Genomic DNA, 23,571 nt, shown 5'->3' on the forward strand with positions numbered 1-23,571 from the left:
TACAAAATATGTGTGGTGAGCTTTATTATATTTTCTCCTGGATGGTGGAAATTTGAAATGAATATGTGATTAGTTTAAGATTTGTCACAGATTTGTATTGAATGATGCTGATGCAGTGCCTTACGTTAGTTTTGCATGGTGCGTGTGACGCTGTTCAAGTGAACAGAGTAATCTTTTATTGTTTTGTATTCTATACATAAGCTTTAATGTTTTTAAGTTCAAAAACAATAAATTATAAAAAAGTGACTGCTAATGATATTTCACTAAGTCTTACATCTGTGTCATCTATGTATATAATTATTTTCTTTCAACAACGTCAAAAAACCAAACACTTTTGTTCACTGAAGTGGTTAAAATGTTTTAAAGTTACCACATGCTTCACAATGGCATGATTTTACCAATGTTCAATGAGATCACTTTCATTTTTGTGAGTTTCTGTGGTGATTCATAAGTGATTTATGGCCATTGCAAAGGTCTTGGCATAAAAATTGTTTATGTGTGTGATGTTGTATCCTGTTGATCATTGTTAGTAAGTAAATAAAGTGTTTATGTATTACTTTTGGTTTTTATTTATATCCCACACTATGAATAAGGGAAACCATGTGCTCCACTGCTCTGTGGACCCTCCAAGCTTCTCACTAGGAAATAAACAGCAATTTAACGATATTGTTTAATAAACAAGAAAGGAAAAGTACCGAGTTTGTCTGTAAACTGTTTGAATTGGAATCTTATGGCAAATAAAAAAATCTGGCTTTCACCTAAACTTCAGACGTAATAAATTGGTATTCAGATTCTCTTCACTCCTGTTCTCGGCTCATGAGTAAGCGTAAGAATGTCGATGTGCGTTCACAACTGCTTTTTCTTGTGTGCAAATGAAATGAAATTTGTGATGATTGCACCTCTGAGTCTGTTGGCTCATTCTCTCTCCCACACAACACTACTGGCCCTAAAGCTGTTCTGCTGCGTTCACATTTAAACCCCTTCCTTCTAAGTGGATTAAATCCTCATTTTCTAGCACATTTGGACTGCTTCATACCATATATTGGGATAGACCGCACTGCAGTCCAGGTCCTTACCATACTATATGTTAATATAAGCTGAATGGAGTGCCACAAACCACTCGCTTCAAAGACTAAACTGTATTTATTGGAGCAGTGGCGGGGTGGTCAGCTGTGGTGCTCATGTAAGCGATTGGTTTTGGTTTGGGTCATTTCCTGTTCTCATTTCCTTTCTTTACCCCATTGTATGCGCACACATGCACACACTTCATGCAGTCACTGTAGTTTGTACGAGTAGGAGCATATATATCATCTCAGTGGTCTCCAACATGGTGCCCGCCAAAGCACATTCTATTAATAGCCTCAATTTTTATATTTATTTATTATTTTTTATATTAGATTGGCTTCTTTCATGTATGTTTACGTTTTAAACAATGATAAAACATATGCACAAGTAAAATAAAATAAAATCAACAAGTAAAAGAATAAAGTTGTAGACTATATCAAAAAGGTTGCCCTCCAGATTGTTTGATCCATTCTGGTAGCCCTTGTTCACAAAAAGGTTGGAGACCCCTGCTTTAGAGATTGTTGTGGTTATACAATAGACTATCTTTATATTTACATTTATGCATTTGGAGACATACATTGGATTCAATGTATACATTTCTTTTCATAATGTGTGTTCCCTCCAAAGGTGCCACACACATCCTGAAAAGTGAACCCAAAACATTTTGATCGCCCCCACCCTTTCCATGTAAACAAATGGAATCTGAAAAAAATAATTGCACTTTGAATTAAAAATTCAGCATTTTTGTCAAATCAAGCTGCCACGCCCCTTTTTAATAGCATATAATAACCATCTTAATCTAAACTTGTTGGAAAAATTAACACCAGGGTGCGATTTTCTAAACAGGGTTTAGATTATTTCAGGACTAGGCCTTAGTTTTATTAGGACGTTTAAGTAGTTTTTACAAACAAACCTTACAAAAAAAAAAAAAAAACAATTGTGGTGTGCATCTTGAGACAAAAAATTGGCACTGATATATGTTAAGATACGTCAGTGCAAGATATTTTTAAATGAACTCATTCCTTTTTTCATTTTTTTTTTTTTAATTTGCCCGCCAGCAGTGATTTTTAGTTTTTACAAAATGCCTTCTTATAAAAATATAAAATTTTCTTATATATAAACATACAAATATATCAAATGAAAGAACATACCCTCTGCACAACACAAAAACAAGGAAAAAAACATTTCATCTTATATATATTTTTCCTCTGCTTATAAACTCTTAAATATGTTTTTTTTTTTCTTTAAAAAATAATATTTTTTGCAAAAAACTGAAATAATTGCATTTTTGTGAAGGAGTTTTATTACAGATATCCATCAACACCATAATCGCTGTATTACTGATATACATGAAACCTCATCAGGAAGACTTTTTTAAGCAAATGTTTTCTCTTAATTGGCGAGATAACTTGTCAATGGCAGGGAAAGGGTTAAGAAAGCTCAAACTTGCATTCTATTCTGGGACTAAGATAAGACCTGTCCGGGAAATCCCTCCTTAAAGGAGCATTTCACCCGTAGAAACATTCATCTTTATTGAAAGTGTGTCATATTTGTAGTCGAAATGTAACATACATTTAGAATTTGGTGCCTTTTTGACCAAGAAAAGGGGTGTTTGTAATCTCACCCCCTCAACAAAGATATTGGACTTCCTTTTTTCAATGATGCAAATAGAAAGAAGGAAGTGCAACACTGAAATCTGTATTTCTCCTGTCTCAGTGGCAACTGAGAAAATGATGCATGACCATTCAAAAACATGACTGGGGTTCTAACTATACAAAGCTTTATGCAAATGGGTGAAGTGTCCCTTTAAAGTACATCAACATGATAAAAAATAACAAAAATTACCATCCGTGACAACATAGGGAGAAAATGGGCTCTGTTGAGCCCTTTGTCCATTTATGGCTACATTGCATGCCAACAAAGCGTCTTCCATAAGAGGACCCGCGGTGCATGTAGATAGCGACGGCTTATTCTAAGGTAATAATCACGTAGCGGTTCATTATGGAAGATCACTGCAAATATAGTACTAAAATGTCCACTGCAACTTTAAAGGGGGATTTTCCTACTTCCAATTTCCCTCTGGGATTTGATCAGATCTTTAAAAGACATGTGGTTGGAAGAAAGAGCTGGAAAAATAACAAGGCTTTGTTATATCAGTAGAAAAGGAAAGAATGTTTAAAGCCAAGGACGTTTATTGGATGAATCGGTTTAAAATACCAAGGAATCCATTAATAAAATAATTGAATAAATATGGCAGATTTGGATTCCGTTAACTTCAAGTAAAGACGCAGCCCCGGTCTAATTAGCTTACAAATCACCCTTCGGACTTTGGTGTGCATGTGCGTGTGTATGTGTTATCACACCCCAGTGCACTGTACACATCATTAGCGCGCAAATGTCTTCCAGGCTGCTGTGAGATGTGTCTATGAATACGTGTGTGTGTGTGTGTGTGTGTGTGTGTGTGCGCCATGTATTACATAATTATCATGACATGGTGGAGTTAGACATCCAATAAGTAATACAGAAGATGATGGTACGAGCTAAAGATAGACATTGTGTGTCATAAGAACTGGGTGCTTACATAATGAAATGAGCCTGAGCTAATGAGATGGACAAACTCACGCTCTCACTCACTATCATCCAGCCTTTGGCTTTCTTGATCCAGTTCACTTCCATTCCCTTTGATTCTGTTGTTTTTTTTTTCTGTTTTTTAATGGTCATGATTTAAAACCTTCCTTCGAGACATTTTTGTGTCCTGTATCTCCGTGTGTCTGTACCTGTGAGTCCTTCAGCTTGTCTGAGAGAGAGCGCAATGCAGCACTGAATCTGATCGCCCGTGTACAGTATATGCTATTGCATACTTTGATTCTATCCACCAAATATTTCTATTTCTTTTTCTCTGGAATGCATGGCTTGCAGCCAGCGGCTTTCCTTTTGCAACCTGGAATCTGTACCACTGTAAATCCTAAAGCGTGTTGTCGTGTACACTGTGGCATAACCGAAAGCTTTGTAGTGCTACTGTATGGTAAACACACTGGACTTTCCACTTCATGCCTAAGTGGAATCATTTTTACTGCGCTCTTCATAAATACTGAGTTTCCTGCCCTCGTCCTGTGAAATAGAAGCAACCATTTTCCGTGTCTCTGCGGGAAGGTGAGACTTCTAGAAAAACAAAAAAGGAAAGGATGAAAGAGAAGAGAGAAATGTCTGCGGGCAGAAAATCTGGGGCACAGAAGCCGCCATGTGTGAAGCCACAGCCCTGAAATCTGCCTGATCCAATAGATTCTGTTTATCTGGCAGGACTACACAGCTTGCGCTATTGGCAATCTGGGAGAGATTTGGAGTGGGCTGTGGATTTGCGCAAAAGAGCAAAAGTAATACTGTCTACTCTCACAATCTGGCAAGCAAGCACATTTTTTTAGATTGGGTTTGTAACAAGGTTAATGGCGAATTTTCTCTCTGGGGGCGTGGAGGTGTTAGATTGTTAATGCCCGTGCTCTCTGTCAGAAGATCTGGCTTGTAGTGATGTTTTCTGAGGAGCTTTCCATCGGAAGCTCGCTCTCTCCTTTTTCTTCTTCTCTCACTCTCCTTTACTGCTATAATCACTCCCTCATTCATGCTCATTACCTTGGCCAATGTTATTTGATAAGACCATATACTGTAAATTATAACTTCTCGTCTTGAATTTGGCCTTTATTGGGCGTATGCCGTGCATTTTTCTTTGGATTTTGCCACATGCTGTGTCAAAATATGTATTTTACTTTCTTTCCCACTGTTGGTGCCGTTTCTTGCCACACTCTTATAAAAAGGTATAAGTGTTGTACCTTTTTTTGTCACTGTGTGTCTAACTTTTTAAAAAGTCCTACCAATTACGTATAGATGTAACTTCTGAAGTACCAGCATACCTCTAAGTTACCAACATGTACTGACAACTTGTGTACATTCATGTACCTTTTATTCTAATAGTGTACTCGCTCGCCACTTACTAGGATGTCTGCAGCATTCCCATGACCCAATCCATCATCATGTTAGTAACATTCACTCCAGTTTACCCCTTAAAGAACACCTATCAGGGAACTACACTAACCTTTTCGACTGGTGGCACTTGCGCTACCAACTTTTTCAGTTACTGGCGCAAAATATGATTTGGTCGCACATATTTTTTTCAAGTTATATTAAGGCGCTCTGGATAATAATGAACAATAATGAAACTGTATTGCATACATATATGCTTTTTATTTAACTTGCCATCTTTTAAACCACATGCCTTCTTGTTTTCTTAAACGTTGCAGTGTTTCCCACAGATCTGAAATTTACTTGGTGGTGGTAGCCGGTGAAAAGGGCAATTATTACCCCCTGACAAATAATGGTCTACTATACATGTGACGAAGAACTAATAATGTGTGACACAACACAATACTTTGATTTATTGAAAATTAATATTAATTTCACATTATATTTCATCAATCTAACCACCCCAAACTTTCTTTGCCATTAACAAAGCTGACACTGTTTGTCAAAGCACCACGAAAACACTTACTGTTTTTGCACTGATATATGAAGCAATTTGATGACCCCTTTTATCAAACTCAATATAATACAATACTATGTATAGTATATTAATAGACAGTGCAGGTCTATAGATTATAAATGTGACTGATGTTATGACTGATGTTATAATGGTAATAATTTCTATTAGAAAGAAGCACTTTTACTGCTTCTGCTCTATCTTTCTATTTCTCTCTTGCCGATTTAAAAAGCTTAATCCACTCATTTTTTCAGATTTAAAAGTCTACTTGCTGTCCCGGTGACAGACTTTACATTGCTTTGCTCGTTCAGTGCAATTGGCTTGACATTAGCATTGCTTTTTGCTACAATCTCTGTCCAAACTTAATATGGATATGGTTTCAGAAAAAATATGGTTTATTAATAATAAGATTATAAAAAAAATGTGAGAAAGAAAATGCAGCGCGTGGTCGTAACAAGAACCGTCGCCATAGAAACCGAAGGCACGGTGAAACTGCACTTGAGCTTTAGCGCGGTAGCGCTCATGGCCGTTTTCCGATCGACTCGGGTTATAAACACAACATTAATCAGACTTGGGACCCAAAGTAATTAAACTAGGACCTAACCGGACCCGACAGACCATTAAAAATATAAACCCGGAACCATACGGTAACGGGTCCCGTGCCTCAGTGAAGAAAGACCTCTGCTCAAGTTCAGAAACATGGAAGACACTGCGCTTGCGTCGCGTCGCACCTAATTCATTGAGAAACAGCTGAGCACGCAAACGCACACTGATAAGGAGAGACACGACGTGTCACGCAAAATGAAGCCAATGTGTTGATGGCAGAGCACGTTATAAAACGTATTCTTAAAATCCAAATTTCTGTTTTAATAAATGCTCATAGTAAATCATAGCATATTGTCTAAAACATTAGGTAGCACATTTGCGACCCATTAAAAATTAGGGTCGCAACGGCAGTTCAAAAGGTCGCATATGCGACCATTTTGGTCGCAGTGTAGCTCCCTGCCTATTGTCCGATTCACATATTTAAATTTCCTTTAGTGTGTACCGGTAAGTGTGTATTAGTACACGTTAACTATATGCAAAAGTTAGAAACCCCAAAGTAAACGATTATGCGAGTTATCGTCTCCAATGTAAATCTCTTTTCTTGGACTACAACAAACACAGGGATTGTACAGTAGGTAACAGTTTACTTTTTCTGGGATTGGTGACATAGAGAAGAACGCCATTATCATAATTCCTCCCGCTTTGGACTCCCAGACTGTAAGTTAACTCCTGTTAGCATTGCATTGTGAGCGAATCTTTCAAGCATGGTAAGGAGCATCACATTTCCGGCTGACGTCAGAGTTATTCAGACCAATCACAATGTACAGATTAGCTGGCCAATCAGGGACACAGAGATTTTCAAATCCGTGTGTTTCAGGAAGATAGTGAAATCTGGAGCTACAAAATTGTGTGGTACAGGTCAGACCTGAGGAGGTTTTTGCACTGCCATGAGGTAAAAGCATGGCAGTGCAATAAAATGCACCCGTCCGGTGAAATTTAAGCATTAGATAAGGCAGTTGTTACCCAAAATGATAAAACGGTGGCGCTAAAGCACAGAGTGGCACGATACATAAATCCAGCAGTAAACGAGTCAGCACAGTATTGTAAATTTAGTCTATATATATTTGTGCATTATTTATATTTTATTCTTGATTTATATCTTAGGAGAGAAATTATTATGTGGTTGGTGGTAATAATTTACACAATACCATAATAACATTTATTTATTTATTTAAAATTTCAAACATACAGAATTGTGCAAAAGTCTTGTGTGTACTCGGTCTTGACATCCTCTGGTCTCGGTCTTGACTCTGACTCAACCCTCTCTGGACTCGGTCTTGACTCGGACTGGAATGAGCTGGTCTCGAATACAACACTGCACCAAATACACAAAATAATTTTTTTTTAGCAATGAAGCAGGTGCACTTTAAGTCATTTTTTTATCATCTCGATAAAAATGTTAAATTACTTTAAAATCATTCTACCAAATACAGTATCATACTTTTTGTGCACATGAAGGTTAAAGGAACACCGGAGAACTTTTTGGCCACTAGGGGGTGCTAGACACATATTTTTTATGTCTAGCGCCCCTAGAGGCCACAAGCGCCGCAGCACTGTCGCAAAGGAAAAGACAACTCTTTAGGTCACAAAGTGTACCTTCCGGCATGTCATATGAATATAATTTCATGGGTTTTATTTTGTTCAAACGCCAAAAGATTGCGTAGCTTACGTTTACAAGTCAGTTGTAACAGTGGTCACTTGGTTAAAGTTTATATTAAAAAATATTGCCTTAAAGATGCAATTTGTATTATCTGTGCCGCTAGATGGTGCCAGATCAAATCAATAACAATGACGTTGTTTAATGACGCTCTGAAGCAGCGTGGAATTATGGGATTTGTAGTCTTTAACTCAACCGCTGATCTACAATGATTTTTCACATAATGTATTGACAGTACAAATTTTATTGTGAAGTGTCTTAAAATGACCATTTATATTGCTGTACAATACCTCTTAATGTGCATATCGTCCGCGGGAAGACGCGCTGATTACAATCTACACACTAATGTTGTGATCAATATAATAGCAACTCACCCATCGCGTAAAACACAGATCAGAATCTCTGTATAGTTAAATGTCGCGAAGCTCTGTCTCCAGATAATTCAACACCAAATTGATCCTCTCTCGTTTTGTTCCAAACTCTTCTTGGGTCGTTTGGTTGGCCCGTATGCTGTCTTTGCTGACACAACCAGCGGCAGACGGTAAAGATAAGTCCATAATCCATAAGCAAGCGCGTAGCCCTATAGGCGCTAACGCATAGTTCCGCATTTGTCCACGACACTGGCTCGCTGCGTCCGAAAACTCAAGGCAGTGACTCGTTGCATCTCTGCCTCATGAGGAAATTAACTTCAGAGGCATGAACGCAGCTCAGAGAAAGGCTTTCGGACGCACTTCAAAGGCAGCGTGTTTGAAATATAAACAGAGAGTGCCTTTGTGATAATTTCTCGCTAGAAATGCAATTAAAATGTTTATTTACGTTTATTTACACTAAATTTGTGCTCCAGTCGCTTCCTTGGTCGCCATTTTATTTTTTCGAACTCGACCACTGTTGTCATGTCGTTTTTACGTCAATAAAGGCGGTGACAAAGGGTCACATGGATATTAACGTCATTGACAGGAGACTGCACTGCCCCGTGTCAATGTTTTGAATGGAAATTTTCTCACGATTTACAAGTAGTTGAAAACATTACAGATATTGATAGTAATCAGCTGGACAAAATATATAACACTGGCCTAGTGGTTTTTGGACATTTTACTGCAAATATCTTACAAATTGCACCTTTAAAGGGGAATCAAACCCGGATCGCCCATGTCTCAGGTCCATGACGTTACCATGGTGCCACAGTGTCACATGATATAAATCTCTCTCTTTACACTCTCTAAGTAGTCTCCAGTAAAATCCACCTAAAAAAACATGCAAGCAATATAACATTAATTACTGGTACAAAAACATGACGGCCAAGTCAGCATCGGTCAGGAACCCCTCCTCCTCCTTTAGTTCCAATATTGATCCTCGTCCTTCCTTTTATTCTGTCAGACACTCTTCCTTTTTCTCTTCCTGGTCTACTTCGACAAAACCTTGGGTTTATTTTTCTTAGTTGCTGCTTAGGCCATGACGAAAACATCAGGAAAATAAATAGTTGCGCTCTCAAGTCCAAATTAGAGGAAGTGGAGAAGGTGGCGTATGCCGTAAAGCAGAATTTTGTAGTTATTTTTGTGCTCGGGTTACTACCCGAAACCCCAAGTTAAAAAGTACGAGTAAAAGGCTTGCTCAGGTGGGTTTGATCAGGGCTAAACTCTGCAGGAAAGTGAATCTTGGACTACTTGGGCCAGAGTTGAGAACCTCTGATTTATACAGTAGCTGCCCACTGCTTTGTGCGTGCATGTTCATGTGTGTGCTTGTGCATGTGTGTGGTTGCGTGTACACGTTTTGATTTTAGAAAGTTGACTTAATTCTAGTTTTTGCAGAAAACTAAATCTCACAGATTAAAAAAAAAAAGTGGACTTAAAAAAATAAATATGAGAAAATGAAACAAAACTATTGATTATTGGCATTAGAATATCAATGCATTGCTGTGAGGTAAATATTTATATCAGAGGTCTCCAACATGGTGCCCACACAGAGTCTGTGAGTTGCCCCCAAAGCACATTCTATAAATAGCCTCAATTTTAATATTTATTTATTACATATTTTTATTTTAGCTTTGCTTCTTTATCTATATTAACATTTTAAATAATGATAAATCATATCAACAAGTAGTCTTCAGATTGTTTAATCCATTGTGGAAGCCCTTGCTCACAAAAAGGTTGAAACCCCTGATTTATATACTATTAAAAAATATTTTTGTTTTATACATCACTACTTGAGAGTATTCATAAAGAGGCGTTCACCAGAGAGTACATTTAGTAAAATTGTTAACAGACATTAGGTTATTGCAAATGGTGTGTAGTGAAATAAAAAAAATGCAGCAAATTAATTGTTAACAGGTTTATTGGAATCCCTTGATGTTTCTTCAAACATTGTTATGGCAAGATCTGCATCAAGATATACAGTTTATAGGAACTAGTTGCATCTGTCTTTTCCTCATTTTAGAATATTTCAGTACTGCGGAGATTTGCCAACAAGTATTGTACAAAGCATTGGAGAAAAGAAAATAAGGTCAAATATAAACAGGAAATGCTTGTTTGTAAAAAAAAAAAAGATATGGCTTTGTCACTTTAAATGATGGGGAATTTAATGGTTGTTCATAAAGACCGAGATTGCCTTCAACATTTTGGTTATTGTAACCATGCTTTCCCCTTATTTTGCACCAAAGTGCCGCTAGTGGTAATGTGATTTGTACATGTGCATAGTTTACATTGCCGGACCACACATTTAAAAACTTTAGCTTTAAGCAGGGACTCACAGTTTAAACTAAAATATAAAAAACTCAAAAAAAAAGGACCTGTCCCAACTTTATTTTTTATCGTGCAGGCCACTGTTTATCCCTTGGGTTTGTGATAGAGATGCAAATTCATGTGTTAGTTATGTTGCCTGACCTGTTTTGGAGGGGTTTTATCTGCAGGCTACAATTTTACCATAACATTTTATATATTTTTCTATGCTATGTATATATATATATATATATATATATATATATATATATATATATATATATATATATATATATATATATATATATATATATATATATATATATATATATATATATATATTTTATAATATATCCCATCAATGTCTGTGAAACATTGAAGTTTCAAATAATAAAACTTTTTCTGTTGTTATTAGTGCAAAATTCTTAAATAGGAAATTCAGTGTTTGTATTTGACCGTTTAATCTATGTATGTGTAACAAAAAGGGATATTTTTTGGCAAAAGTATTTCTTCTTTAAAAATGATATACCGTAGTTAATAGCTGATGTAAGCTATGTTGCGTTTGTTTGTTTTTTTAAATAAAGAAGAAAAGACACAAAACATTCACATTACTATGAAACAAAATGACAAGTTTAAGTTCAATGACTTTGACTTTTGGGTATTTAAGTGTTTTCCTCGCTGTGTAAAGTAAAAGTCAGACACAGTTGTATCCATCCCCAGCATGGGTTGTGGGCAATCAGTAAAGGGTGTCCTAAATCTCCAACACATACAGTATTTAAGATAGAAATGTTCCATACAACGCAACAATAATTCACCAATTTATTTACAACTGGTACTGTAAAACGGTAACTTTTGTGAGAAAAAGGCACAAGTTTCCCTTCTTAAATACACTGTAAACATCTTTTCAAAAAGCATGCATATATATATATTTCATTTTACAAAAGATCTCGTATACTCTTTAGACAAATTACTAATATATTGTGTCCAGCAAAATAGAATCTTTCAAAAATACTTCACATACATCCTATGAACCTTTAAACGTTGATCTATATATCTGTGTATTTAAAAAAGGGAAAGGTTGGAAAAAAACACAAAATATCTAATTTAGGTCCTTCAAAAACTTTCAATAACATAGTGTTCAGTGTATTGACAGGTCGGTGAAATTTCATTGGCTGGCTACCATGGATTGAGTTACTTTTTTCTATTACTTTTCTTTAGTTCCCCAACAGTCGTTTTCCACCAACCAGCTGCATCACAAAGGCAAATGTCAAAGTTATTTAACCTTTCCAGTTCACATACTGTGTGTCCCCCACCCCAGCACATCATTTATATAACCAACACAATAACATATAATATCCCAATTATAACATTATCTGGTCTGTGCAAATCAAAGTCAGCCAATGGGATCACAATAATCCCACCAACAATGCCCTTTTAAAAGGGAATCAAGTTTTCCTGTGCCTTTAAAGGGACACTCCACTTATTTAGAAAATATGTTCATTTTTTTTAGCTTCCCTAGAGTTAAATATTATATTTTTACCGTTTTGGAATCCATTCAGCTGATCTCTGGGTCTGGCGGTATCACTTTAAGCATAGCTTAGCATAATTCATTGAATCTGATTAGACCATTAGCATCGCCCTCAAAAATAACCAAAGGGTTTGGATATTTTTCCTATTTAAAACGGACTCTTATGTAGTTACATCGTGTATTTAGACTGACGGAAAATTAAAAGTTGCAATTTTCTAGGCAGATATGGTTAGGACTATACTCTCATTCTGGCGTAATAATCAAGGACTTTGCTGCCGTAACATAGCAGTAGGAAGCGCAATGATATGACGTAGTGCCCTGCTACTGAAAGTAAACAAGGGGCCTATTTTCGGCTGCTACGTTATATCGCTTAATACACAATGTAACTACAGAAGAGTCAAGTTTTAAATAGGAAAAATATCGAAACTCTTTTGTTATTTTTGAACGCGATGCTAATGGTCTAATCAGATTCAATGAATTATGCTAAGCTATGCTAAAAGTGGTACCGCCAGACCCGGAGATCGGCTGAATGGATTCCAAAATAGAAAAATCAAATGTTTAACTCTAGGGGAGCTGGAAAATGAGAATATTTTCAAAAAAAAGTGTCCCTTTAAGAAATAAAAAGAGAGAAAACAAATCATACACACACATAAGCCACCTTCACTGTCCTCTATCTCACAGCATTGCAGACAAAGCAGTACCTCTTAAACTTGCTTTCATCAGTAGCTTAGTGGGATTATGAAACAGTGGTTCAGATTAAATTTTGTTTACAGTTCTTTCAAGAAAAAAACAACAAAATGACTGGCGTTTCTCCAAATAGCCATGTAAAAGGTGGTTTAAATCAAAAACCTATGTACAACATTTGAAAAATATGCCTACGAGCAACAGGTGTATAGTTGCAAGATAAGTTCACATATACTGTGTTTGTGAGCAGGTTATTGTTATTTACTAATATGAAAGCTGTATGCTTCAGAAAAGCTCAGTTCTCCCAATATCTAACTGTACATGTGCTACTACTGAAAATTTTTACATCTACTTGTTATATTAAGAAAAAGAAGCACCTTGTTAGAAAATGGCTTCCAGCTTGATTGGTTCTTTAAAGACAAAAAAATTCACACTCTTAGAAAACGTTTTCCTCTGTGGGACTGTAAATAGTTTTTCATTAACGTCAAAAAAGGGAGCTGGTTACTTACAGCTTAGATACAATTTATGTGCTACAGTCTTAGCTTTCACACAAAATATGGCATTTGTGTCTAAGTGAGCTGTTTATTAACAAGAGCCACAATAGTTGTTGTATTGCAAACGTAAAAAGCATGTTATTTCTTGCTCATTCTCAATAGCGTTTTTGTCGAGCTGCCCTATTTTAGATCATCGTCTATCATTGTTCCACTTTAGCACTTCATAGTGGCCAGTGCTTAGTCTGTAAACACTTCAGCCACCAAATGATTTATTGGTGTTATGGAAATGAAGTGACATTACAGCTGCACTTTTGTGTTGCATTTTTAGCAAATTGCCAAATATACAATCTCAACTCAGCTGTGGGTTATGATGCATAACTTAATAAACTTAAGATTTATAGATTTTATTATTTTTCAGTGACAGAAATTTTCGTATTAGCATAAATATTATAGTTTAAGTTTAAACTTTAATATTTTCAGATCTTTTGAAATTTTTAGATTTGACTGTATCTATAACAGTATGAAAGTGAAACACACCAATCACTGTTTTGAAGTATTATAGCCCTTGGTGTATGTCCTACCTCACTTTCTCTTCACAAATACACTATTTATTTTTTATGATTATGGGCATTTGCTTTTAATTTGCAATAAAAAGAAAATTTATTTTTTTAAATGTATGTTTCGCCCATAATATTAAAAGTAGCAAATGTATAGACTTTTATAACAAATCCAACGTCATTTACATGTTTACTGGCACACTGGACATGTCTAGTGTGTGTGAGTCCATGTTTCTGTGGCATATTCACACGTGCATGTGCACTTTAGCTTTACCAAAGAATATGGCTTCATATCCATATACAACATTGTCAGCATTGTCTTTGGGGGTAAGATACACATCGTCACGTGAAATATGAGTTCTTCTCTGCTGTCCGGCTACAGAGATCGCTCTTCATCTTCCCTGACCGTTCCAGCCATTATATGGCTTTTAACCATGCCTTGAAACGCCTTGCTTTGTGCATAGCGGGCTTGCTCTTGTTCTCTCTCTGAGGGCTGGGTGTCCTCTGCATTTCCTCTCGTTTGATCCCTTGTGTTTTTGCAAGCTTTCTGTCATTTTTTATGAAAGTAGAGGGTGTGCGTTAGGCCTGACTCCACCTTTGGTATCTGGTCACTGATAATTTCCACCAGCATCTCAGGGAACTCGACCTTCAGGGCCTGCGATTCACGGAAAGTGTAAAAACAGAAGTCCAACAGGCTCCCCACGAGCTGCGAAGACAGAAAAAAACACCTCAGTTGGGGAAAACATTCTGTTTAATTCTGATTGACACCAGTTATGGTACATTCACATGGGGCGTAAGCGTTGACGCTTCCCATTCACTTTTAATGGGTGATGTCCTGAGTTTTGTGAATCCGTCTGCGCCGCGTCACTGCCATTGCTCATGGCAGAAGTTGAACATTTCTCAACTTTTCAAGCGGCAATGCGTGCGTCAGCCAATTAGATTGCCTTATGCAAATAACCTAGGGAGAGCCAGCCAATTACGTTTATGGAAGACCGGAGCATGTGTTGTGGCCACTGTGATTGGCTGTTGGCCATGCTTCACACAAGCCTTCCGTCAAGCGTTAACGCTTCTGCCCCGTGTGAATGTACCGTTAGAGAAGTTGAGAGATTCATGAGAGGTAAATAACAAAGATTGTAAGTTAGAGCGACAGCTGCTTTATGGATGCGCCATCTAACTGACCAAACTGGCACTTGAGTGTCTCTTTATATCTTAACCCTTATGGGTTGTTTAGGGATGTTTGTATCTACTATAGTGGGGTTTTTTTTTTTGTCTTAATTTGGCCACTTTCTCTTTGTTTCAGCAAATTGGTGACATATCTTATATTGACACATATTTTGGGAAAATGCTTTGAAATGATTCAGAACACAACAATGCACAGTGGGCAAATTCACTACCCTTTCATGTTGAAAAGATCCACAAAATTCAACTGCTGTAAAAATGTATCAGATGAATATTTAAGCTTTGTTTTTCCACAGGCCTACTAAAGGTTAATGGTGCCACATGGTGATCAACAGTAAAAATTACAAATTTGACCTCTTTGCAAAAGGAAAAACCACATAAAATAAATAATGCATGATCATATGGTGTCATGGCTTTGCAATCAAAAAATGTTGTTATGATGGAAGTCAATGGAGCAAAAACAGCCACGAACAGTGAATGGGAGAAAAAAAAATCTGATGCTTAACAAAAACTAAAAATGCATCAAAGTCAATGTTTTTACCAATGTTTGATATGCCCAAGACTTTGATAAATGTAAAAAATCCAGTAATTTTTTTATATTACAAATCAGTAATTTTGTGTGTTTTTACCCCACATCAGTAACATCACTTATGAGCTTGGCAATTAAAGAGTTAAAATCATGAAAGTTTTGTAAACATTTAGTAGTTTTGATCAGTACTGAGGTTGATAAACAGACTTATTCGAAACAAAATGTGAAAATATATTCATCTGATACATTTTGACAGCCGTTTAATTTAGTGGATGTTTTTTATCCACGTACAACACGAAAGGGTAGTGAATTTGAAGAATGCACAAGGGTTAAAAATTTTAACATTTAGGGCCCTATCTTGTAATGATACCCTGAGCTGAGCCAACCCGTGATAACCCACACTTGGTACGCTCCACTATCAATTTATCAATTGTCATTTTTCCCGATATTATAGATTATTGCATTGCAACACTTTTCAATATACAATATCATCACTATAATGGGGTGACCTATTCCTTTAAGCAGAGACAGCATAGCACAGATCTTAGCATCTACTAAATGCAATAAAAAGTGCACAATCTCTGCCCGTTGTCATCAACCCTGTTGTCAAGGTAGTTACCTATTACAGGCATGTGTCCTGCAGACACATTTACTGTAAAAGTTGTATGAGAAATGACCATCAGGTGCCACAAAGGGATGCCTTTATTATTGTTCAATAAGGCTGTAATTGTTACATGTTCATTCGTAAATGATGATCCACTTTAGGGATCATCTCTAAAAATGAAAGATGAACTCTTTGAATCCTCTGATGAATGAAAGATTACATTTTTGAGGTCAAGTTTTTCTATACTTACTTCATGCATTGCGTCCAATAGCTTGGTGAGCTGGAAGAAGCGCTGCCATGTCTGACCGGAATTGTTTGTGGCCTTCCCAACAGAGCGGCGGAGCTCCTTGATGTAATTCACTCTCATCTCCTCAAATGCCTTTTGGTTCTTCAGACCATCTTTGGGCACTGCGGATAAAAACACAGGATTGTAACTTCAAATCAAATGACTTGGAGTTGACTCGTACTTGAGTCGAAAGTCATTCAATATGAGACGACTTGCAACTCGACATAATCAAAGATGGCTTGCAACTTGATTATGACTTGGACAACAATGACTTGACTATAAACATTTTAATAATAAAATAAAAAATTACAAAAGTATATAAGATTGGACGGGGCCAATACCTAGTCCACCTGTTATAAAAGATGTCTGAGACACTGGGGTGGTTTTCCATTGCCCTTACTGTCCCCTAATAGTCAACTAATCATTAGTCATCCAGGAGAGGCTTGTTCTAATAAATAGTCGCAGTCTTTGATGCTAAGTTGTGAACCCACAAAATTACAGAGATGCCGATTCACAGAATACTTAAATTATCAAATGACCTTGGTGTTCGGCAAAATATGGTAGGTCATTTGTGGGAGAATTTTTACTTTACAAATTACAGACATGGCCTATTTGCATAGGATTAAGGTCACAGACAACCGCTGCAATTATAACAAATGACTAGAGGTCACCAGGTAATACTAATTCTGTTCAAATAGGGCATAAGCTGTGATTCTTTGCATTTAGAAATTATTTAAATATCCGGGCGCCTGAGCACTTAATTTATATTTTAAAGGTTTTTTTAAAAGGTTATTTTAAATTATGGTTCAGTATGTTTTTGTAGCTTTAAACAATGTTAGAAATGTTACACATAACGTTCTTTTTTATCCCTGAAACTGAAAACATTATCAGATGCCCCCGGATAAATGAATATCATAAACGTGAATAATAGCAAAAATGAACGGCTAGTAGTCGACTCGGCAGCCCTAATGAAAACAGTCAATACCTTATCTCATATCAAATTTAACCGGGAGGTTATAGACATTTTAAGCCTGCCTGACAGATATAAATACAGATTATAAAAAATATAAACTAAGTAAAAACCCTGAGACTTATTAGGAAAAAGAGCACTGATGACTTGTTTATGACAAAGTTTAAACTTGAGGACTTGCAACTCGACTTGGATTTGCTTGTCCTCATGTTTGAAGTTATTTAAGGATGAACTGAATTAAAGTACTGAAAAGTACTCAAATTTTTGGCAAACATGAGATGGAGTCACCGTAAGGGTGAAAGGCATAATCTCCTGTCCTGTAGACAACAAGTGCACTCGTGGCCTACAACCAACCATCTGAAATGACATTTGGTTTCTGGACAGCTAAAGCAAACAGCTTCTCATGGTGCTCCTTCAATTATCCATCTTCTTTTTTTAAAACAACTCTACAGCAGACACTGTCCGATACAAAACATGTATTTTTTGCTGTGTTCTGATCAATATTACTAACTGGGTAGTAGGGGTGCAACGGATCACAAAACTCACGGTTCGGATCACATTACGTTTTTTGAGGCACGGATCAGATCATTTTTCGGATCAGCAAAAAAAAGTATGGGAAAATTCTAATAACAAATCAAGAAATTACAAACATTTATAAAAATAACAAAGTTGCACATTAAGTAAAATCTAAAATTATTAGGTACAGAAATCAAATGAATAATAACACTGCATTTATTCTATTAATTAAATGTAATTATTATTTCTTTAAAGCTTCAGAAGTGATTTTCTCTTTGTCTTAAGGTTGTTTGATTAACATTAATGACACAGACTTAAGTAGGTCAATTGAGCTTACTGTCTCTTTAAGAAATATGCACAGACTGCCTATCTCTCCGTGTGTGCACTACTGAATCCCTTAAAATGAGCGCACACACACAGACAGAGGGCGAATTACAACCGGCGCAGCATCACAGTCGTCCCACATAAAAACGTTACGTTGTATTTCATTGCTCTATTAGCCAAATGTATTTTAATACACTCCAGCATGAGAGAGAGAGTAGCGCAACTCTCTGAAGTTTACACATCAAGAGTTCTGATCTTTGAAGGATGATTATGTCTGACTCGAGCTGGACCAGTCACCGGACGCATTCAACCGCATGTGCGTTTGTGCGTAAAGTAAACTACTCACTTTAGCGCCTTTTTGCAGTTAAACTGTTTTGAATGTTTGAATGTTAACATTTGCAAACCTTTGAAACACTTACAAATGATAAACTTTCCCTATTTAAATTTGCGTATTAATCCGCGAATCACAAACGAGCTGAACCGTGGGTCGTGATCCGTACGGATCACGGATCAACTGCGATCCATTACACCACTACTGAGTAGTGATTCTCTGATAAGAACTATTCCTTCAATTAAAATATTTTTATAGCAATTTATCCATTAACTCTTTCCCTGCCATTGACAAGTATAATAAGAGAAAACATTTCCCTGCCAGTGACGCTTCCCTGACGAGTTTGTTATGGTAATCTGTTATTCCGCTATTAAACGAATCCAACAACATTTTAAACTCTGTGTATGTTTTGATCTTTATTCTGAATCTGATCTCTAACAAAATTCCTTTACAAAAGTTCTATTGTCTTGGCCTCTTGCTCAAAATTTGGTATTTTTGAAGAAACCTACCCATATTTGAGAGGTTATAAAAAGAGAACAAATGAAGATAGGATAATCCTTTTTTTACTGGCGGCAACTTTTTTAATAAAGGCTGCCGGGGAATGAGTTAATAAGGAGGACCAGATGGACAGTTGCAAGCAAGTGAAAAGTAAAGGTCTGTCATTATAAAAAAAAAAAAAAATAGTAGAGTAGATGCAACTTTCACTTTTTACAGTGTTACTTTTACAAAACAAAATTACTGTTACACAAAGCGATGTGAATTTCACATATGCCAAACATGTGATAACATGTGAAACGCACACTGTAAAAAGTGAAAAGCTGGTTTAACTTAAGAATTACTTTAATCGGAAACACCTAAAAAATTAAGTTTATTTAACTTAAATTAACTTAAATTGAAACTTAAGTGAAATTTGAATTGAAGTAATTTTTTAAGTTGATCCAACTTTTCACTTTTTACAGGAAAATTTTCATGTGAATTTCATGTTTTTTTGTTGTGTGTGTGAATCTCAAACACATGTGAATAGGTCATCAAGTGAAGAGTTTGGCTCCAAAACGCGATTACTGTAATTAAAAAAAATCCACCAAAATCAGTATTGTAACATGTCAGTGTTAAAAAGTCAATTCTTAATTTTACGCAAAATCCGATATCCGCCATGTTATTCAGTCATCTTTTCTCCGTTTTTTTCCAAACCATGACAAACGCCACTCTTCCTTCTCTGCAGAATGCAACAAATCCACTTAACCAATCACAGCGCACCATTACACGCACTGTAAACAATAAGGGTGGCAGTGCACTGAATACACACAGAATCCTAAAACAAAATAATACTTTTGATTGCATTAATAAACCTGTGGTGGTTTTCTGTGCGTTGAAGAAACGTAAGCCATCAAAATCGAAAAATGCATGTAAAAGGCACTCAGGGAAGGAAAAATGCCGGCTGTTGCTTGTTCTCACACGACAGCATCAAGCTTCTGTCATGCTAACACACTGACACCAGGGAATCTTAGGAAAACTTTCAAAGTCAAGGACCAAAACATTTTACAACTGATCGCTGTCAAAAACTTTCAGCGAAGGCGTCCCAAGGATGACAGCAGCAATGACAGTGTTCTTAATATGACAAAGTAAATGTTTTGATTAATGCCATTAATATTTATTTTTTAATCAGTGTATACCACTAGTCAACTTAATGAATATAGCATGGCAAAAATTAATGCACATTTATATCTTGATTCAATAGATTGATACTGTAACATTTTGAAAAAAAGATTTATTGCATTTTGCAGAAAAAATAATCAGTTTTTATAATAAATCTTTGAAAATCAAATTATTGATTTGAATTTTTAATGTTATCACAACCTAAAGATGCTATGTGAAAGTTTGTAACAGAAAATAGTGGTTTTCATATTGTCACTTTCTTGGTATAGAAAACACGTTTTTACCCAAATAGTCAAAATGGATTTATTGCATTTTGGAACCAAACTCTTTAAGTCCATCAAGCTGTTCAAGGCTCTCCCACAGGACCCTGTGTGTTGGTCTTACAACATAAAGAGAGAGGAAGGTTATTCACCTCTGCTCAGTGGCAGGTATGTGTTAAACCCGTGATCACCTCCTCCTGTTTTCTTCTCTCCCACTGACCTACATCCAGCCTTATTTGCCACAGGCTGCCATTTAAAGCCCCAGTGAATAAAAAGTGGGGCGATTACACAACTGTAATCTGTCTTGTCATACGAAATAGATTTTACTGTCAGGTTATTGCCAAAACTGACAGTAGTACATTGAAGCGATATGCCACATTTGATGCTTAATAAGACAAGACAATTGTCCATATAGTCATCAATTCACAATAGATGAACTCAGAATGAATTGCTATGATAGAGACCATTTTGGGTGCCACATGGGGACAACACAGTTTGTATTATTGTCTCGAAAAGTCACTTTTGGCTGCTCTCACGTACGTTGATGACAATGCATCTAGGGATTATTCAATAAAAGGCTCTGTTGTATGGAAATTTAACAATGCAGTCAAAAGGTAATCGGCATCATCCGTGATAATATTTCTTTCCTGGTGTCTGGGTCTAACACAAGCAAACAAAGGTTAAACGGTGGATTTAAAAAGAGAGGGGATTTAGTTTGGTGACTCACTAGTAGGTCAACACTTCCATCACAAATAAGGTCATATGAGAGCCTGCAGGGCATCTGAAACCTTAGCCAAGGTCAAAAAGGAATAACAACATCCCTCTAAACTACAATAGCTTTAGGAAAGCAAACAAAAGCTGACAGTGCATTGAAATGACTACAATTAAACAGCCAAACAAACCATAATGAATAAATGAGTTGCAATAGTAACCATACAGCAATTCAAACAATAACCAAAACAATAAAATTACATATAATTACACTTTCGCAGTAAGGCTGTATTTGTTAAGATTAGCTAACATGAATGAACAATACTCATACAGCATTTATTAAATTTCGTTCATGTTAATTTTGTTTCTTACAAAAACATTTTAAATAAAAAGTTGAATACTGTATGTTAACATTAGTTAAAGGAAAACACCACCGTTTTTCAATATTTTACTATGTTCTTACCTCAACTTAGACAAATTAATACAAACCTATCTTTTTTCAATGCATGCACTTCAACTTTGCACAGCGCATCGTGAATGTGTTAGCATTTAGCCTAGCCCCATTCATTCCTCAGGATCCAAACATGGATTAATTTATAATCCACCAAAGACTTCCATGATTTCCATATTTAAAGACTGATACATGAGTATCTACACAAGTAAGTGCGCTGTGCAAAGAAGAAGTGCATGCATTGAAAAAAGATAGGTATGTATTAATTTGTCTAAGTTGAGGTAAAGACATAGTAAAAGATTGTAAAACGGTGGTGTTTTCCTTTAGTGCACAATGAACTGCAGAAAAGTGCAGAACACTACGTTGCCCATTGTTAGTTTATGTTAACTAATGTAAACCTTATTGTAAAGTTTTGCTAAATTTTTTATAATGCAAATATAGTTTTATTTTCATGCATATAAAGTAGCTCATAGCAGTTCTGTGGTCAATGTGGATTTTATGTAGTTTTCCAAAAAAACTGAAAATGCCAACTCTTCCCAGCCTTTCACAGCAAAATTTTTATTAATTACCATTGAAAACAGATGAATTCAGTGTAAGTAACCTAAATATGATGTTCGTATTGAGTTTGCATCAGGAAAACGCATCAGGAAAACGCTCTTTAATAATGTCCCATCCTTGACCAGCCTGCACTTCTCCTCAATCTCCCCACTTTCATGAAACCCTCTTTTTGGAGCCAAATGTAGAAAAACACCAGCTCTTGGAGCAAAGCCCATCTCTTGACTGGATTTTATTAAGTACAGCAGGACTCTCTGGAAAAGCTCCAGAGGATCTGCAAGTGGTTGTGAATCCTAAAATCTATCATGTATGAGAATTTAAATATTAAACTTTGCTGTAGTCTTTTGTGCTGTATGCTTCGGGTTGTGTATGGGTGTGTATGTTTGCTGTTAACACTTTTTACAGCTACAGGTTAAACTGCTCTAGCATCAGTTTGGCCCAAAGCTAAATGATTATGTAAATTATGCTTTACATAGCCATGAACATGAATTGTGTGATTATGTGGTGATTATACTGATAACATAAAATGACTCCAAACTTTCAGGGTGGGTGTTTATGTGCTTTTGATGAAGTGGTAATTGTAAAAATGTGTGTATGTGCGTGTGTGTGTGCGTGCGTGTGATTAGTCAAGGGAACGTGAGCAGGAGGGACTGAGTAAAATTTTATATTTAAACCTTGGTAGAATGCAATGATAGACTCACCATTTAATTTAATACTGCAGACTTTAACCTTCCAAAGTTTGTAACGTAACTATTTTTACAAAGTTCTACCCACCAAAATTATATTTTGTATTATATTACACTTTAATTAAGCTCTTCAATGGAAAAGATATTGTGAATGTTCTCATAATTTAATTAAGTACACTTAAAAACCTTATATCCTATATGTAGAAACATAAATGGTGATATACCACAACTATAGCACCACTTATGGTTCCACATACATGCTATATAGGTGTTATTTTTGTGAGTGTTAGAGAAAAGTATGGTGGCCACAGACATCCATTCATTCATTAATTTCTTGTTGGCTAATGTGGACACAAATATAAACTGCAGAAAATGCTTTTCTGTATATCTGTCTGTATACACACACACACACACTTGCACTCACCTGTGCTAAGCAGCAACAGGACCTTCATGGCGAGGAACTCATCGTAAGTAAGCTGTAGACGGACAAACTCCTGGCTCACCTGTCGCATGCCCAAACACAAATCGTACATTGCTGACTGCCGCATACGTTCCCTAGGAGACAAAACGAAAAGATCTGTGGTAAACAACACTGTGGTCACCTACACACTATGGCGATAAAAAAAAACATGAAAACAAAGACTTGTGGGTTCCTCAGATGACTAAGCTTTTGCTGTTTG

The 23,571-nt window shown here is 36.3% G+C and overlaps 1 protein-coding gene across 2 annotated transcripts in view; it reads right to left on the reverse strand.

Moving 5' to 3' along the window:
- Positions 1-10,876: 10,876 nt before the first annotated feature.
- The window catches only part of nr3c2 (nuclear receptor subfamily 3, group C, member 2), a 97,018-nt gene continuing 84,323 nt past the window's right edge, over positions 10,877-23,571 (reverse strand). For both annotated transcript variants that reach the window (XM_065265163.2, XM_065265164.2), the window contains exons 7-9: positions 23,316-23,446; positions 16,396-16,553; positions 10,877-14,539 (exon numbers count right to left, since the gene is read on the reverse strand). In XM_065265163.2, coding sequence (XP_065121235.1) covers positions 14,384-14,539; positions 16,396-16,553; positions 23,316-23,446 — 445 coding nt within the window. In that variant the 3' untranslated portion in view covers positions 10,877-14,383. The remainder of the gene's footprint in view (positions 14,540-16,395; positions 16,554-23,315; positions 23,447-23,571) is intronic.

Source organism: Paramisgurnus dabryanus, chromosome 4, assembly GCF_030506205.2.
Source record: "Paramisgurnus dabryanus chromosome 4, PD_genome_1.1, whole genome shotgun sequence".
In the NCBI taxonomy this organism is placed as follows: Eukaryota; Metazoa; Chordata; class Actinopteri; order Cypriniformes; family Cobitidae; genus Paramisgurnus; species Paramisgurnus dabryanus.